The sequence below is a fragment of the Tympanuchus pallidicinctus genome, unplaced genomic scaffold (assembly GCF_026119805.1).
Source record: "Tympanuchus pallidicinctus isolate F22 unplaced genomic scaffold, pur_lepc_1.0 scaffold1, whole genome shotgun sequence".
In the NCBI taxonomy this organism is placed as follows: domain Eukaryota; kingdom Metazoa; phylum Chordata; class Aves; order Galliformes; family Phasianidae; genus Tympanuchus; species Tympanuchus pallidicinctus.
Window position 1 is genome coordinate 98436845 of NW_026294618.1, and position 15191 is coordinate 98452035.

Below are 15191 nucleotides of genomic sequence, written 5' to 3' on the forward strand. Positions count from 1 at the left end.
AAATATTCGTATCCCAAATGGTTATGCATTAATGCGATTATAGCTTTTGGGATTGTGAAAGCGATGTGCTGGCATCCTACCACACCAAGTTATTATAACTGCTACCCATGTGCAATAACTGATAAACTATTGTATTTGTGATGTAAATAACACAGTGATGATTGTTCAAACTAATTTAAGCCAAATAGGAACGTGTTCATTTCAACAATACAGCTCTACATGAAAGGCAATTGTTAGACTAAAGTATTAGAGATTAAAAACTGGGATACTATAGGTTACATGATTAATATTTCTGCAGTAGACTGATGTAACTAACCATTTAATATATAGCCATTTATTTTTTTATACTATTTCACCCAAAGTGCGAGTACTAGCATCCTCATGTGAATGTATCCTGTATAATGCAACATCTGAAATTATTTTGGTGTGCAAACCTTAAAGTTCAAATCTAATTTCTGCATACATAAAATGAATATTCTTGTATCCCTGTATATATTTTTTAATCCTTTTACAAGTTATTCTTGATGTTATGTGAGATTTGTAGTAAACTTAAACGTGTGCATAATCTGTAGATTGGCCTTAGTAGATTATGGAATCTATGGCAGATGGATGGACAGCTGTCAGAGCAATATAATTTAGCTTCTTATCTTATTTCCATTGTGGACCACCGTCTGTGTCTGCCTTTTGTAAATGTGTACTTTTAGACAGAACAGCTAGGAATGGTGTGCAAGAGTAAATTCAGTGTTAAGGAAAAGGTATGTCTTCAGAGATTTACCCAAGTGAAATTATGAGGAGAAAGTATATTTAAATTAGTGTCTGTGTGCATGTAGATATTGTGCATGCAAAACATCTGCATACACAATAAATACATATATGCCATGCATATCAATTAAATAAATCTCTTTAATCTCTTTGCTCTATCTATGGATGATTTAAATTTAAAAAAAAAAATGATATGATGATAGATTTTTATGAAGAATCATTTGTTGTCTTCAAAATGTTATTACAGTGGTTCTATCTCTGATTCAGATTAACTCTAGTCCTGTATGTTTAACATCTAGCACCTTTACTGTGTAGCTTAGGACCTCAGTCCTGAAATAAATACCACTGTAGGAATTGGGATGAATCATTTCCCCTTTTGTTTATGGATTATTGAGGAATTAACAGCATATCAGGTGTTGTTTCTGTCAGATAGATGGAAAGGTTCCTCTTGTTGATTTTCCTAAAGCTCAAGCATTGGGCCCAGGTGGACTAAAGCTGCAATAGATAACACAGGAACAATAGTTAGCTGAGGGCTGAGTACGTGTCACGGAGTTAACTAGGTCAATCTATGCCTGTGACAGGGGGGCATTAGGACTCTGGCAGCCCTCCCCCTCCCCCACAAAATGGGAAGGAAGAAAGGAAAAAATAGCTGCAACAATCTATGGAGGAAAAGTTATTTTACTAAATATGATATCGGAATGCAAGATAACACAATATAATACAATCTAATTGAAATTGAAAGTAATAAATCAAATAAGATAGGAGAGAGAGAGATTTCCTGAGACTGAGTCAAAACTGAAAAGCTTGGAACAGCTCGGAAAGCACCCTCCAGCACCCACTGCTAGGCAGTATGAGACTGCCCCACTTGGAAGGGCCAGATCCCATGACTTCTGTAATGTATAGGGATAGGTACCTGGAATTGGAGCATTGACACTTTAACTCCCACTGCACTACAAGATGTTATGAATACTGAAAACCAAAAAACACAAAACCATGACAGTATGCAAGTAAATAAAAGAAAAAAAATAAAAAAGAACCCCAAAACAAAACAAAGTTTGCATCAGTAGTCAGTGATATATTTGAATATGCTTACAGAATGTACTGGATTGAAATTATATCTATGTTTCAGGACAGAGTTTTGTTGCTGTAACTTTACTGATGAATAAAAGAGGGTCAGAGAAAACAGCTGAATGGCTGATTAGCGATGTTCCAGATTGGTCACAAACTTTCTCTGGACTGTGACTTCTGTCACCTCAAGGCAAATTTTGTGTGTGATTTGACAGCCCACACCAGAGGTGGCTGCATCTTTGAAAATGGCTGTGTGGGCTACTGAACAGTCTTTGCATTTTCAGACACTTTAAATCTGAGAAAGTGGGAAAAAGTTAATTGTTCTGTTTTAGGACTTTAGAGGTCCAAAGGAAACAAGATCCTTTTTTATTTATTAATGTAAGTGCAGTAAGCATCTCTTCATCATGTTAAAAACAATGTAAACTTGACTGTAAAGCTTAAGAGCAAGAACACTGAAATTCAAATTCCTGGTCCATACACTTTAAACAGACTATGAATTGAAAAATAGTATCTCTTCACAAAGTCATTTCTCCCAGTAAATATTTCAGAGCATTTCTGAGGGTGGGAAAATTTCCTAAAGAGTGGATGTATCAGTCTCTTCAGTGATTTAAGTAATCTCAAGTGGAAAATGAGGATCCTGAATCTCCTCTCAAGAGGATGCTAGTGCATCCTTGGTGATTGGCATGACACTGATGTAGATATTATCTACATAGCCAAGAAGAGAATCCAGCCCTGGAGATTTTAATCAGAAGCGAACTGAAAGAAAAAAGGGAGAGGAGAATCCTCCTGTTCTTTTAGCACAGAAGTAGGAAAGGTTTCTAATGTGAGGCTTATAAATATATTGCAGAAAGAATGCATAAAATATTTTTTATCAGTCTGTGAATCATGTTACAGTTCATTTCTTGTGAATAAGAAGAAAGTGCATGCATTGGTATGTACTTATTTGCTGCCCAGAAACTGGTCAGCAAATTTACTGTTGATAAAGTTCAATAACGTTTTTTTAATATTTTCCTTTTTAATGTCATGCTTCAAATACTGACACGATAGTAAAATTACTATTCCTTGGTGTTGAGGCTCTGACTCTTTCAACAGATAAAAAAGCTCATAGGACGCTGAGCTAGAATTCTGCTCTGGTAGCATTTAATAACTAGATGAAGCTAAGCAAAAGAGAAAAAGACTGTCAATCTTTAGACGAGATGACCTAGCAGTGTAGAGCTTAAAGATGAGGTGCACAATGCTATAGGAATTAGTCTGTCCAAAAATGAATACAAATTTGTAGATTTAATGTTCCCATGAGGTTTGCACAGCTGGTGTGTAACGCTTGCTGCCTCCACACATTCAGATCATCATCATCATCTTATTGAACAGACCTTACAAATTAACAATCCATTCTGCACAGCTGAAGTACTGTGGGATGGAAACAGTTGTGTTAACTAAAACAAAAGCTCTCATTATAAGAGGAGATTCAAAACAAGCATATTTTGTTTTATATTTAAACTAATTTTTATCACTATCCAAAAAACAAACCAAACTGAATGGGAAGCATTAAGATGGTACGTGCCATCAAGGCTTGCCCTCAATGAATTAGAAAACAGCAGTAAGGGAAGAGGAAACTCACTGTGCTATCAAAGGTCTCATATTTACTATTAGTTCCTAGGGGTTCTAAGGGACCTCTGGAGATCATTTAGTGCAACTCCTCTGCTAAAGCAGTTGCCTAGAAGGTTGTACAAGAAAGCGTCTAGTTGGGTTTTGACTATCTCCTGAGAAGGAGACTCTACAACCCCACTGGGCAACTTGTTCCAGTGTTCTTCAGCCCTCGTGTTCATATAGAACTTCCTATATTCCAGTTTCTGTCCACTGCCCCTTGTTTTGTTGCTTGGAACCACTGAAAACAGCCTTGTCACACCCACTTGACTCCCACCCTCTAGATAGTTATAAGCATTGATAAGATCCTCTCTCAACTGAATTTCTTCTACAGGCTAAACACCCCCAGGTCTCTTAGCCTTTCCTTATAAGGAAGATGCTCTAGGCCCCCATCATCTTTGTTGCCCTCTGCTGGACTCTCTCTAGAAGTTCCCTGTCTTTCTTGAACTTGGAAGACCACTGCCAGACACTGCATTCCAGATGTGCTCTCACCAAGTCAGAGTAGAGTGGGAGGATCACCTCTCTTGACCTGCTCAATGAATGGCAGCACAGCCCTCTGGTGTGTCACCCGCTCCTCCCAGCTTTGAATCATCAGAAAACTTGCTTAAGGTGCATTCTATCCCTTCATCCAGATTGCTGAAGTTGTTGAAGAAGACCAGAGCCACTAACAATCCCTATGGAACTATCTACAGACCTCTATCTGGACTATGTGCCATTGATCACTATCCTCTGAGCTCTGCCAGGCAGCCAGTTCTCAATTTATCCCACTCTTCTCTCATCTATTCCACAGCTCCTTAGCTTACTTATGAGGATGTTATGGGAGACAGTGTCAAACACCTTGCTGAAGTCAAGGTACAAGTCTCCTCTCATCTACCCAGCAGGTCACAGTAGCACAGAAGGCTAACAGATTGGTCAAGCATTATTATTATCGCCCTTTGTTGAATCCATATTGATTTCTTCTCTTCCACTTACTCAGTGATAATATCCAGAATAAGCTGCTCCAGTACCTTTCCAGGGACAGAAGTGAGGCTGACTGACCTGTAGTTTCCTGGGTCCTCCTTCTTGCTCTTTTTGAAGACTGTAGTGATGTTAGCTATTGTCCAGACTTCAGGAACCTGTCTGTTCTCCATGACCTACCTGAGATGATAGACAGTGGCTTGATAATCTCTTCTGCCATCTTCCTCAGCATCCGTGTGTGCATTCTTTTGGAGCCCGTGAATTTGTGTGCATTGAGTTTTCCTAGGTGATCTCTGACAATATCCTCCTCGACCAAGAGCAAGTTTTTCTTTCCCTAGACTCTCTCTCTTATCTCCAGGATCTGGGATTCCTGAGGGTCAATCTTAGCAGAAAATACTGAAGCAAAGTAAGTGAACTAAGCATTATTATTTTTTTCTACTTTACAGATACATAGCATCACTGATCTTAAGTTATGGCCCTCAGGGCAGTGCTAAGTCTTAATGAAATTCCAGCTTCCTAACAGTTTTGTGGGTTTTGCTGTGATAACTTTATATTTTAGATAGCCTTTAACTCAGAGTTCCCCATTCTGAAAGCAACTCGTTGATATGAAGGGGTTTCCTGATTGCCTCAGAGCTTTTAAGTCATTTGATCTTGTGTTCAGTCTCCTTGGTTTGTTCTTGGAACATCTGTTTCCAAAATAGCTGGCACAGTAAGGTTTAGGAGGATTGAGTATCTAATCACATCATGTCTGTTCTCCATGATTTTAAACACTCACAGGTCATCTCTGATTAAATTAACACAGTTTCTTCTTTCCTTTTTGTGTCATTCTCTAGAATACTAAATAATTATAGGAAAAACAGCAAACAGTATATAGTAGTTGATTCTGACAACTTTCTTTTCTATTATCAGAAAATAATATAACAGCAAAGATCTGTACTGTTTTTGAGTGGTGTTCAACCTGTAATATTTAATCTGATTTTGCTCAGATTATGGAAAACAGGAGTAGTACCAATGGCCCTTATTTTAGTAGGCAATGTATTTTTTTTTTTTTCCCCTCATGTTACCTTGTAACAACATTTTTTAATGCTGGACTTATTTAATTGTCTAAATCATGTTTATTTTTTATAAAGATCCGGTGAGTCTTTTGTGCACAGACTAATAATCAAGATACAGGAAATAACTGTAAGCTGTCCTACCCCCACTGCTCCCAAACAATTAAAAAAAAAAAAAAAGGCACAAAAACCAACAACAAAAAACAAAGCACGTTCCCCTGTGAAAAACTTTCTGACATGAAGTCTTTCATCAGGCTGGTGAGAAATAAGAATTGATGTCCTTCACAGAAAAAAAAAAAAAAAAAAAAAAAACACATTTATATTGAGGACATACAGAACGTGTGGTTAGAAATGGTCAAACCTGAAAATGTACACTAATTTGTTCTGTCTAATGATTTTCACTAAAAGAATTAGTAACTTTCCCTTTCCCTTTCATTATTTTCCCCTTAAACCATTTTTGTCAAAACTTGTAGTGTGAAAGCCGGGCACTATCAGTGAACATACCACACATCACTTTTGCTTCCAGTGTGCTTACACAGTTATATTTGGAAGTATTTGTCCTTCCATGGACCATATTGGCTGGAACTCTTAGAGCAAACAAGACCTGTGATGTAGACTGTTTTGACAAACTACAGTGTCTTAAGTATTGACATAAAGCAAAATAATTCTCATTCTTATGTTAATTATTATATTGATTAAACATAATAAACAGTAGCATTGGCGATATTATTTATGTGTAGGAGGACAGTACACCTTTGCTGTAGGTAAGTATCTCAGTTTTACTGAGTGAAGTTGAAGTACAGAGAAGCTAAATTATTTGTCCAAGATCTTATGGCAGACTCGGCAGTGAAAATTAGAATCTGCACACCTGGAGCTGTAGGTGGTTGTATCTTATCTGCAATTGTTGGTACAGAGCATTGACTTCAGGGCTAGGATAGGAAACAACTGCAAGAGGGAAATGGTACACTGCACTCAATTTTCCAGTCTGGGATTTGCACAAGGAAAATGTACTCAGTGCTTGTTAACATTCATAGATTTGTAATTATATTATTTTTTTCCCTCTTCTTCTTTATTTGGTCAATTGAGTAAATAAGTGCTGAAGTTTATCCTTCCTGTGGCTTGAGATGTTGTCTGATGCCTGCTCCATTTTTTTTTTTTCCTCCTTCTGTGGATTGAAATGTCCTCAGGATTGCACCTTTTTCAAATCAAGACTAGATATCCTGTGTAGTCCTCATTGTCTGGCACTTCACCAGTTTCTAACCTAAGAATTTTGGGGTGTGTTAAAGAATGTAGGAGACAGATGGAGGCAGCTAAAAGGTCTCTAGGAAAGTAGCAGTAGGCAAGCCATCAGATACGCATAAGACAGCTTGCATTCAGATAAGTGTATTTTGTTTTTCAGTTCCTGATTTAGGTCATATAGAATGGCTGTTGCTGTATGGTACTTCTGGGCTTGCTGAAACACCTGGCAATGGCCACTGTCTGGCTTTGAGCAAGGAAAGTTGCATGCTTGCTGCCACTTCCACCATAGCCCATCTCCATCTGAAAGCCAATTCCAAAGGCTCTGTTGGGGAACAAGCCACAGCACTTGATCATCCTGCTTTATGTTTCAGAAGACGTTACAGACTTTGCTTTCTAGGAACTGCCATGCTCCCTGTGAGCAGCAGTGTCATCTCTGCTCCCATTCTTGCTACCAGTACGGGGGCTGGGAGAAGATGACTTGTGGCTGGTTGCTCGGGGACCTAACAGGCCATGACTGCACTGCTGTGCCTGCAACACTCGCTGGGAGCACTTTCTGCAATGTCTGAAGCTGACAGTTACTTGCTTGTCTCAGGGGTTTTTAAATCCTACCCTCAATATGCCAAGTCCAGTCTCGCTTCTCAGGTTGAGGCTGTCGCCATGTCTGTACACACGTTTTTGAGTCTCTCAGACCTCAGCCATCACAATTGTGAAGCAGTCTGCTCTCAAGCAAACCATGTATGGTGGTCGCGTCCTCCATCCTAATTCTTGAAGGCTTCATTTTGCTGACTGGATGATAATCACCACTGGTAGTAGCAGTCTCAATAGGTTTATGCACAAAGTATCCTGAAGCACTTATCTCAGGGGATGACAGACAGACATAACCTTTTAAGAAGCTGTTTACCTGGCTAGTTTTTACTAGCTTTACTAGGCTTTGATGTATATTGCATAGTATGGATCCAGTCTGGCAAGCATTTATTTACAGGTGATTTTACCCACCTGTTTGTTAAAAGAGCAATTGTGTTTCCTTTAGAAGCACCAAAATATCCCTTATAAAGAAAGACATTGAGTCACTCGTTGTTTATGCTTCTCAGTAATAATTTTAATATGTAATTTTTTCATGTTGTGCTGAGTGGATATACATTTACCATCTTCTGTTTGGGCAATATCAATAAACAGCGCATTAACTTCTTTAATAACTGATTTTCTGTCTTATGTTTTCAGAGGCAACAATATTAAGCTATGATGGAAGTATGTTTATGAAAATACAGCTCCCTGTTGTGATGCACACAGAGGCAGAAGATGTTTCTTTACGGTTCAGGTCTCAGCGAGCTTATGGCATTTTAATGGCAACAACTTCCAGGGAGTCTGCTGATACCCTCCGGTTGGAGTTGGATGCGGGACGAGTAAAACTAACGGTCAACCTAGGTAACAAACTCTTCCTCCAAGAAGTTAGCATTTTCTTTACATTTTTATTTTTGCTTGCAAACATTTACGAAACAGCCTGTTTTAACATTAAAAGTAAACTGAAGCAATATATAAACACATGTCAGCGCAACATTTGCATATGCACACACGCACACAAATGTGTCCATTATTTTTATTTTTATTTTTTTTTGCATTTTTGTGTTCTTTATATAGTCTTAACACACTCCATCACGATATTTTTGTACTATTGTGTGTTCTAAAAAGAGAAGACTAGTTCATCAGTGGCTCTTTTAGGCTAAAATACTTCATTGTGGAAGATTGGTCTCCGTCCTCAACTTCTCCACAGTGTGAGTTGCACAATTTAAACAGATAAGCTGTTTAAAGAAGCAGCAGAAGCTAAGAAGCAACATGTATGTAGGTCAGTTCAGTTTTATATCCACCAACTAATATACAACATACATATGTACCAAAGAATATCTAGTTTTAACAAGGAAAATGTTTCATTTAAGTATGTTTTCCACTGATGGATTGCTTGGTCTCCTTTTTTTAGCCATCCAATCTATGGTAAACCCATCTTCTCTTTTTTAAACAATTCTGTGGTGATATTTCTGTAGTATCGAACAATAACACAACCCTTCAATGCCCAAAGACTGCGGCCCTCAGCAAACAGCCATGTGAACACAAGAGGCACAAACCCTTTTACAGAAGAAAAACAAAGAAAAAAAATATATTGGTTTTGTGGTTGAAATATGGATAAAATGTTAGGTTATCATTTCCTCTAGTTAATTAGTAAGAATATGAATAATGATGAAATCAGAGTGCTTTTGGTGAGAGTCAGGATTCGAAGGAGTACACTTAGGAAAGGTGCACGTTCAGTGAAGTCAGCCACGTTCTGTGGAGAGATCTTTTGACAGAGCAGTGTAGCTATAACCCCGTTATTAAGTAACCGCAGATAAAACGATTCCTAGGAAGCATGCAAAACCTCACCTTCCCTTCGGCTTCACAAACCAATCGCGCCGGCTGCGCGCTGTCCCGACGCCCTGCTCTGGCAGCGCGGTGTCCCCGCGTCCTCCTCTCCCGCAGCGCCCCCTAGTGTCGCGCCGGGCTCCTGCGGCGAGCAGAGCGGCAGCGGTGGCTTCTGTAGCAGGGGGTGTGCGGCGGTTGCTCCTTGGCTGTTTGCGACCACTTTTCTGATGCGGTTGACGACACATGGCAAACTCAGCTATATGGCAACAAAATCTAGGTTTAATGGTGTATCTGTTCCTCAAAGGTATAAAGTGGGAGTAGATGTACGAACCAAGTCGGCTGATGTAGATGTTTATTTTTTTAATGCGATAATAAAGGCAGCCAACACAGTACAGGTTAGGTCATTTTTTTTATATAAAAAACAACCCACTTCTTTCAATTTTTGCCTGCTTAAATAGTTGAAGAAATCCATGTATTAATAATATAATTTCTTCTTGCCCTTCCCACCATCTCACCTTTTTTCCTCCTTTATTATTTTTATTATTATTTTAAGGAAATAGTTTGAAAATAGTGTTCTCCAATTATCAGTTTACTGATGTGATCATTTTCTCCTTAATGTAGCTTTAAACGCAGTAACTTGCCATTTATTAATTCAATACTTTAAGAAAAAAAGATGTGGAAAGCCCTATTTGTAGGCCTAGGAAATTGGCTTTTCAGTTTGCTATTCAGTTGTAGATCAGCCTTTGAGGTATACTATACAAGAGCAGTCCAAGGTGTCTGACTGAGGCTCGGCTTGCTCTATGACCCATTGTGACGGAGCACTTTCTAATTGCACTGAGAGAAATTACCTGTTCTTTCACAGATGGGGAAAAGGTTGCAGCCTGCCTCAATTAAGCATCTTTGACATTTAATCTGAATTTTTCACTTAGATTTGTCACCATGTAGCTTTGTTTGAAATTGGCCATTTTTACCCTATTTGTCGTTTCTATTTATAAAGATTTATCGCAGTATATCTGGGTTATAACAGTATGTAAAGACTGATGATATGGAGTGGCCATTTTTGCATGTGTCTGTCCCCGGAAGGGTGGACTGTGATTTTATTGGATGTCTGCAGCTATTACCTTGAAGGATAAATTTTCATTTTTCATCTATTCTTCCCCATCTAGACTGTATCAGGATTAACTGTAATTCCAGTAAGTGCCTATTCAAACTTTTTAAAATGTTATTCCACCATTATAAAATATGCAAACTAGATGAAAATGATTGTGGACAGTTTGCAAGTGCTTGATAATTTATTAATGAAATGTGATGATTAATTATCAATGTGTAAAAAGTCATCATATACACTAGTGAGCATTTTGTGTCCTTCCTATATAACTTCTAATTGGAATGTTAAGAAAGGAAGGATTCTACCGGCTGTAAATGTGCGCAGTAAATTCTACATATATGGCACAATACCTGTAGCACTGTATTCTCCTATCCAGCTATTTTATTGACAGTATCTTATCAAATTTCTAACATTTCTGATGAGCTGTCGTATCTTCTCCCTCTGGTCCTTTCCCTAGTTCTCTTGACATTTTGCCTCCAACCCATGGTGATAATGTAAGAACATAATTGTACACAGTACGAGAATTTCGTAATCTTCCTAGACAATTAACTGTATTAGCTGCCTGCTTGTGAAACAATTGGTTTTGCTAAGCTTTTTGAGAACACAGTATATTACAGTAAGGACATGATTAAGTCTGAGAATAACTGCACTTCTATGATGATTTTTTACACTCTAATCATGTAAGAAAATTTGAATTGAACATTTTTTTTCTGTGATGTGCATGTTTATGAAACAGAGGGAAACAATTGCCAGATGAATGGACTAAATTTTAACTTCTCTGATATTATTTGGATTAAGAGGCTATATTCTGAAAGGAGAAAAAGGACTGTGATTTTATTTTGAGTCTATGGAATTCCTGAATGGTGTCAACAAAAGTATTGATAGTAAGTATGGTAGATTTGAGTTTTGGGTTGTTTTTTCTTTCCCCTTCCAACAGGTTTTGTAGGGCAAGGATTGGCTTTATGCAAATAAAAACAAAACTAAACAATAAACTTAGAGGTTAGAATTTGTAGTGTAAATAGTTTCCCAAAAGTCATCAAAATAACCTCCCCTAATAGCTTTATAGTCCTCAAATTAAAATAGAGGTTGCACTAAATTGGATTGAAAAGAAAAATTCTTTTGGGGCAGGTTTTTCATCTCAACCATGCTTAAATCCAGACAGACTTTTCAGTACAGTAAATGTTTGCATGACCAAGGCACGAGGACAGTTTTGTTGTATAAAGGTTAAAAAAGTTGCAGTTCCTTTAAACTGTTCAGTTATAAAGATGAATATGTCCATTAATGTCCACTAAGATTATGACAACATTTAGATGGTTTCAGTTGTAGGATTGTTATTTTTCTCTGGATCGAGTCACAGTTAGAGGAAAAATTCAAAGTATAAAGCAAACAGCTTTTTAAACAGAGACTTAATGAGTAGACCTGCTGCTGCTAAATAATTTTTTTTCCATAGCAAAAGCAATAATTCTCATTTCTTAAATTCCTTAATAGAATCGGAGAATTCTTTTCAAAAGGGATAATGGGGGGAAAAATGCTTGTACAGTCACAGCACAATAAATCAATAGATCAGTAGATGATTGGCTTTTATTTCTAAATCTCTTTTGAACAAAATGAGTTTTCATGAAAATAAATTAAAATATTTTCCAGGATACATTTTCAAGTAAATTTTAGATCAAAAGAATGTCTGAAAATACGGAGTAAGTAATAAGCATCTCATTGGAGGATTGCAAAAAGCAGTGATATGTTTACTGCATTGAATTAGCAGTTATCATCTTGGTCTCTTACAAAAGCAGCAGAACTTCTCTATAAAGTATTTTTGGTATCAGATACTCATAAACTACCTTTCTTTACAGTTTGTTTATAGCTTTGTTGTTATTAGAAATGAACTTCCATGGTTAGTTCCATCTCCATTTATTGCTTGCGTACTGAACAGATTTCTGTGAGCTTTCTGTACCTGTCATGGTAAGTACTGCAATACTTTCTTACCAGCATTCACTGCAGTTTTTTCACAAACAGGTAATGTTTCATAAGCAGTTTCTGTGCTTTAATTTTTGGTTATGAAGAATTATTGTGCTGAGCAGTCCTTAGGAGATGCTTTCTTGTTAGACAATGTACTGGATTTCAGTGGACCACATAATTCGTTTTAAAGCAACAGTATCCAGAACTTGAGCCTCTTATTTTGTTATAATCTACAATCATTCAACAATTCAAGCTCTTTGTGGGTTTCACTCAGTCCACTGAGAAGTGGATATGTATCAGTCCTGTTTCTCACATTTAGAGAAGCTTTTTTCAGATTTTTGCCTTTCTGTTGCTTAAAAATCTTAATGTAATTTCACTGATGGGAATGAAATACCATTTATTATAAATAAAGTGGCAATCATACAGCTAAAATCAGAGTGCAGCTTTCTGGTTTGAATTTGAAAGAAAAGCCTAAAATATCAATCAAAAACCAGTATTTTGTCCAAGAGACAAAAAGGAAGAAAAAGCGCCTAGTTTCCTACAGCAATATGCATTACTAGTGAATAAGCATTGCACCTTCTTTTCTCCCTTGAGTGTAGCCTGAAAACTATCTTTTGTTCACTGCAGATCAAGTGAGCAACACTGTTGGCAGGTCAGAGCTCAGGTTGTGGCAGTGATTTGCTCTACACTTTGTCATGACTTCACCTTTAGCTAATGTCATGTGTTGCAGAAGAGGTGGCATTTTGTGGTCTTCCTTGTATGAAATAAAGACTTTTTAAAAAAATTTCAGAATGTTAATAGTATCTCAAGATACTACTAAGCTAACATCTGTTTAAAAATATTACAGAGACTGTTCATGCCATGACAATTTTGAGGAACTGAGTAGCATAAGTCAAACTTTATTTTCTGCTACATTAAAATAATGTTATCTTTATAAAACCTAGAAACACTCACAATTCCTTCACATGTCAATTAGAAAATACCATTCCTGAAATGTTGATTTTGTTCACCCTGAAATCACTTTGACGTGTTCTTCAGACATTCAAGTTTGCAAAATAAAATTGTCAGTTAAAAAAATGGAATAAATGGAGCTCTTAAACTGCATGTAGATTTATGTCAGTGTTTAGACCAACACTGCAAGGAAAATGTGTGGAAAACTACTGTATGGCTACTGTTGTTTCAAGTTTTGTTTATATGTAAGACAGAGGCGAGTGATGCTGGTTCAAATAGCACAAATCCTTCACATGTAGGGTTGCTTGGCATTAGGTGTTCTGTACAAATAACTCTTAAGTTGATTACTGTACAGCTCTCGTATACAAAACTAATGAGCTAATCTTTAAAAGCTACCTGCAGAGAAATGCTTGAAAGACCATAAATTTCTCCCTTGTTAAGAGAGAGGTAGTTTCTGTTCAACTTTGGGAGACAAACGTTGCATAATGCAATGCTAATTTAAATATTCAACACTTATTTAGATATTCAAATCTTAAGTGAATTCTATTACACCTAATACAATGCTCACTTTTCTCCTTTTTTACCCATGCTATTTTAAGATCTAATCCAACATGTATTTCATTATGTTCTGAAAATGCCATTTAAGTCATTTTCAATACAGCTCATAGATCTTGATCCTTTATAAATGACTCTGAGTTTCACACGGATTCAGGGTTGCATTGTTTCCTTTATAATTTATGCTTTATAGTATGCAATTAAAAGAGCAGTGAGTTCAGATGTACTGAATCAATTTTTTTCCTTGTATGTTTTTAGAAACAGAATTTCATCCTATGAAATTTACATGACAAGCATAACAGATTTTGAATGACTAGTGAGCAAATGCAAGTGTGCTATATGTCCATATTTTCACTCCTGCTGCGTTAAGACCTACTATCTTGACTTAACTATAATGCCCTGTTTTTCTAGTTCTAATGCTTCCAAAACTGTATCACCTGAAAGTTTCTGGGCACCTGTAACTCTTGAGGCTTCCCATTTTTTATGCACAATGCACATTTTTCACAAGAGTAACCATCTTTTGTAGATTTTTCTGCATTGATGTTATTTCTGAAAAATGTATCACCTATATCTCTGTGAATGAGCAGAACATGGCCAGGGGATTTATATTAATTGATATAGTAAATAATTTTAACTGCTGAGTGGTAAGGGACTGATTCTCATTTCTGGATCAGATGCTCTTTTTCCAGTATGGAAAAAATTGTGGTAAATTTTATTTTTTCCTATTGGATGCTGAAAAATTGTTTAAGTGATGGCACGCATATTGCATGGCAATTACAGTGCCTGTTCAATGCTACACAGCTTTTCTTCTGTAGGCTATGGGAGTAACTCCATCAATTTCCATTTTTACCCAAATGCAGGTCTGTTAGAAATGACTAAGAATGGCAGAAACAAAGCAGTGAGTACTTTGCCAGCATACGTGTATACTTCAGGGAAAGTCCCAACTTGCTTTGCTAGCTGGGTGTCTGCCTCTCCAAATTAGGAGAAATTTCCTGAGCTTTGAGGCCTTTCTCTCTGGTAAAGTGCCCCTTCTCTTGTTGAGTTTATTTGCACTCCTCCTTCTGTCTACATAGTAACAATCCATTCTCCATGTCCTTTATTTTTTTTCTATTTTATTTTTTTTCTATTTTATTTTATTTTCTCACTATTTCATTTCTGTTTTTCCCTGTAGTCCTCTCTCGTTTCTTTCATTTGTACCATCTTTTCTGTACTTGCATATTCTGCAGAAGTGCAAACTCCGTATGAGTAAGTTATTCTGGAATACCTCCCTTCTATTACTAAGCTTTTTTCTTGTAAAAACATCCTACAAAACCAAAGCATGTCAAGGAGCTACGTTAGATTATCCACAAATAACAGGAGAATTACTTGTTGAAAAGCGAACAACAATGTTTAAGTGCAGCATATTTTCACGCTACACATAGGTTTGGTAAAGTGAGAAGTCTTTAAATGAACACCCTGCAGCCTTTTGAGCTCTAATGCTTGTAAGAATGCTTTTGGTAGCAAAGTCC

General features: G+C 37.1%; 1 protein-coding gene across 19 annotated transcripts in view; it reads left to right on the forward strand.

The window, feature by feature from the left end:
- NRXN1 (neurexin 1) overlaps nucleotides 1-15191 on the forward strand; it is a 633366-nt gene that overhangs the window by 250377 nt on the left and 367798 nt on the right. For 10 of the 19 annotated variants that reach the window (XM_052667314.1, XM_052667929.1, XM_052668018.1 and 7 more), the window contains one exon: nucleotides 7944-8147. In XM_052667314.1, the coding sequence (XP_052523274.1) occupies nucleotides 7944-8147 (204 nt within the window). Of the gene's footprint in view, nucleotides 1-7943; nucleotides 8148-10279; nucleotides 10307-15191 lie in introns of all 19 variants that reach the window. The other 9 variants (XM_052667052.1, XM_052667120.1, XM_052667663.1 and 6 more) reach the window with 1 other exon arrangement.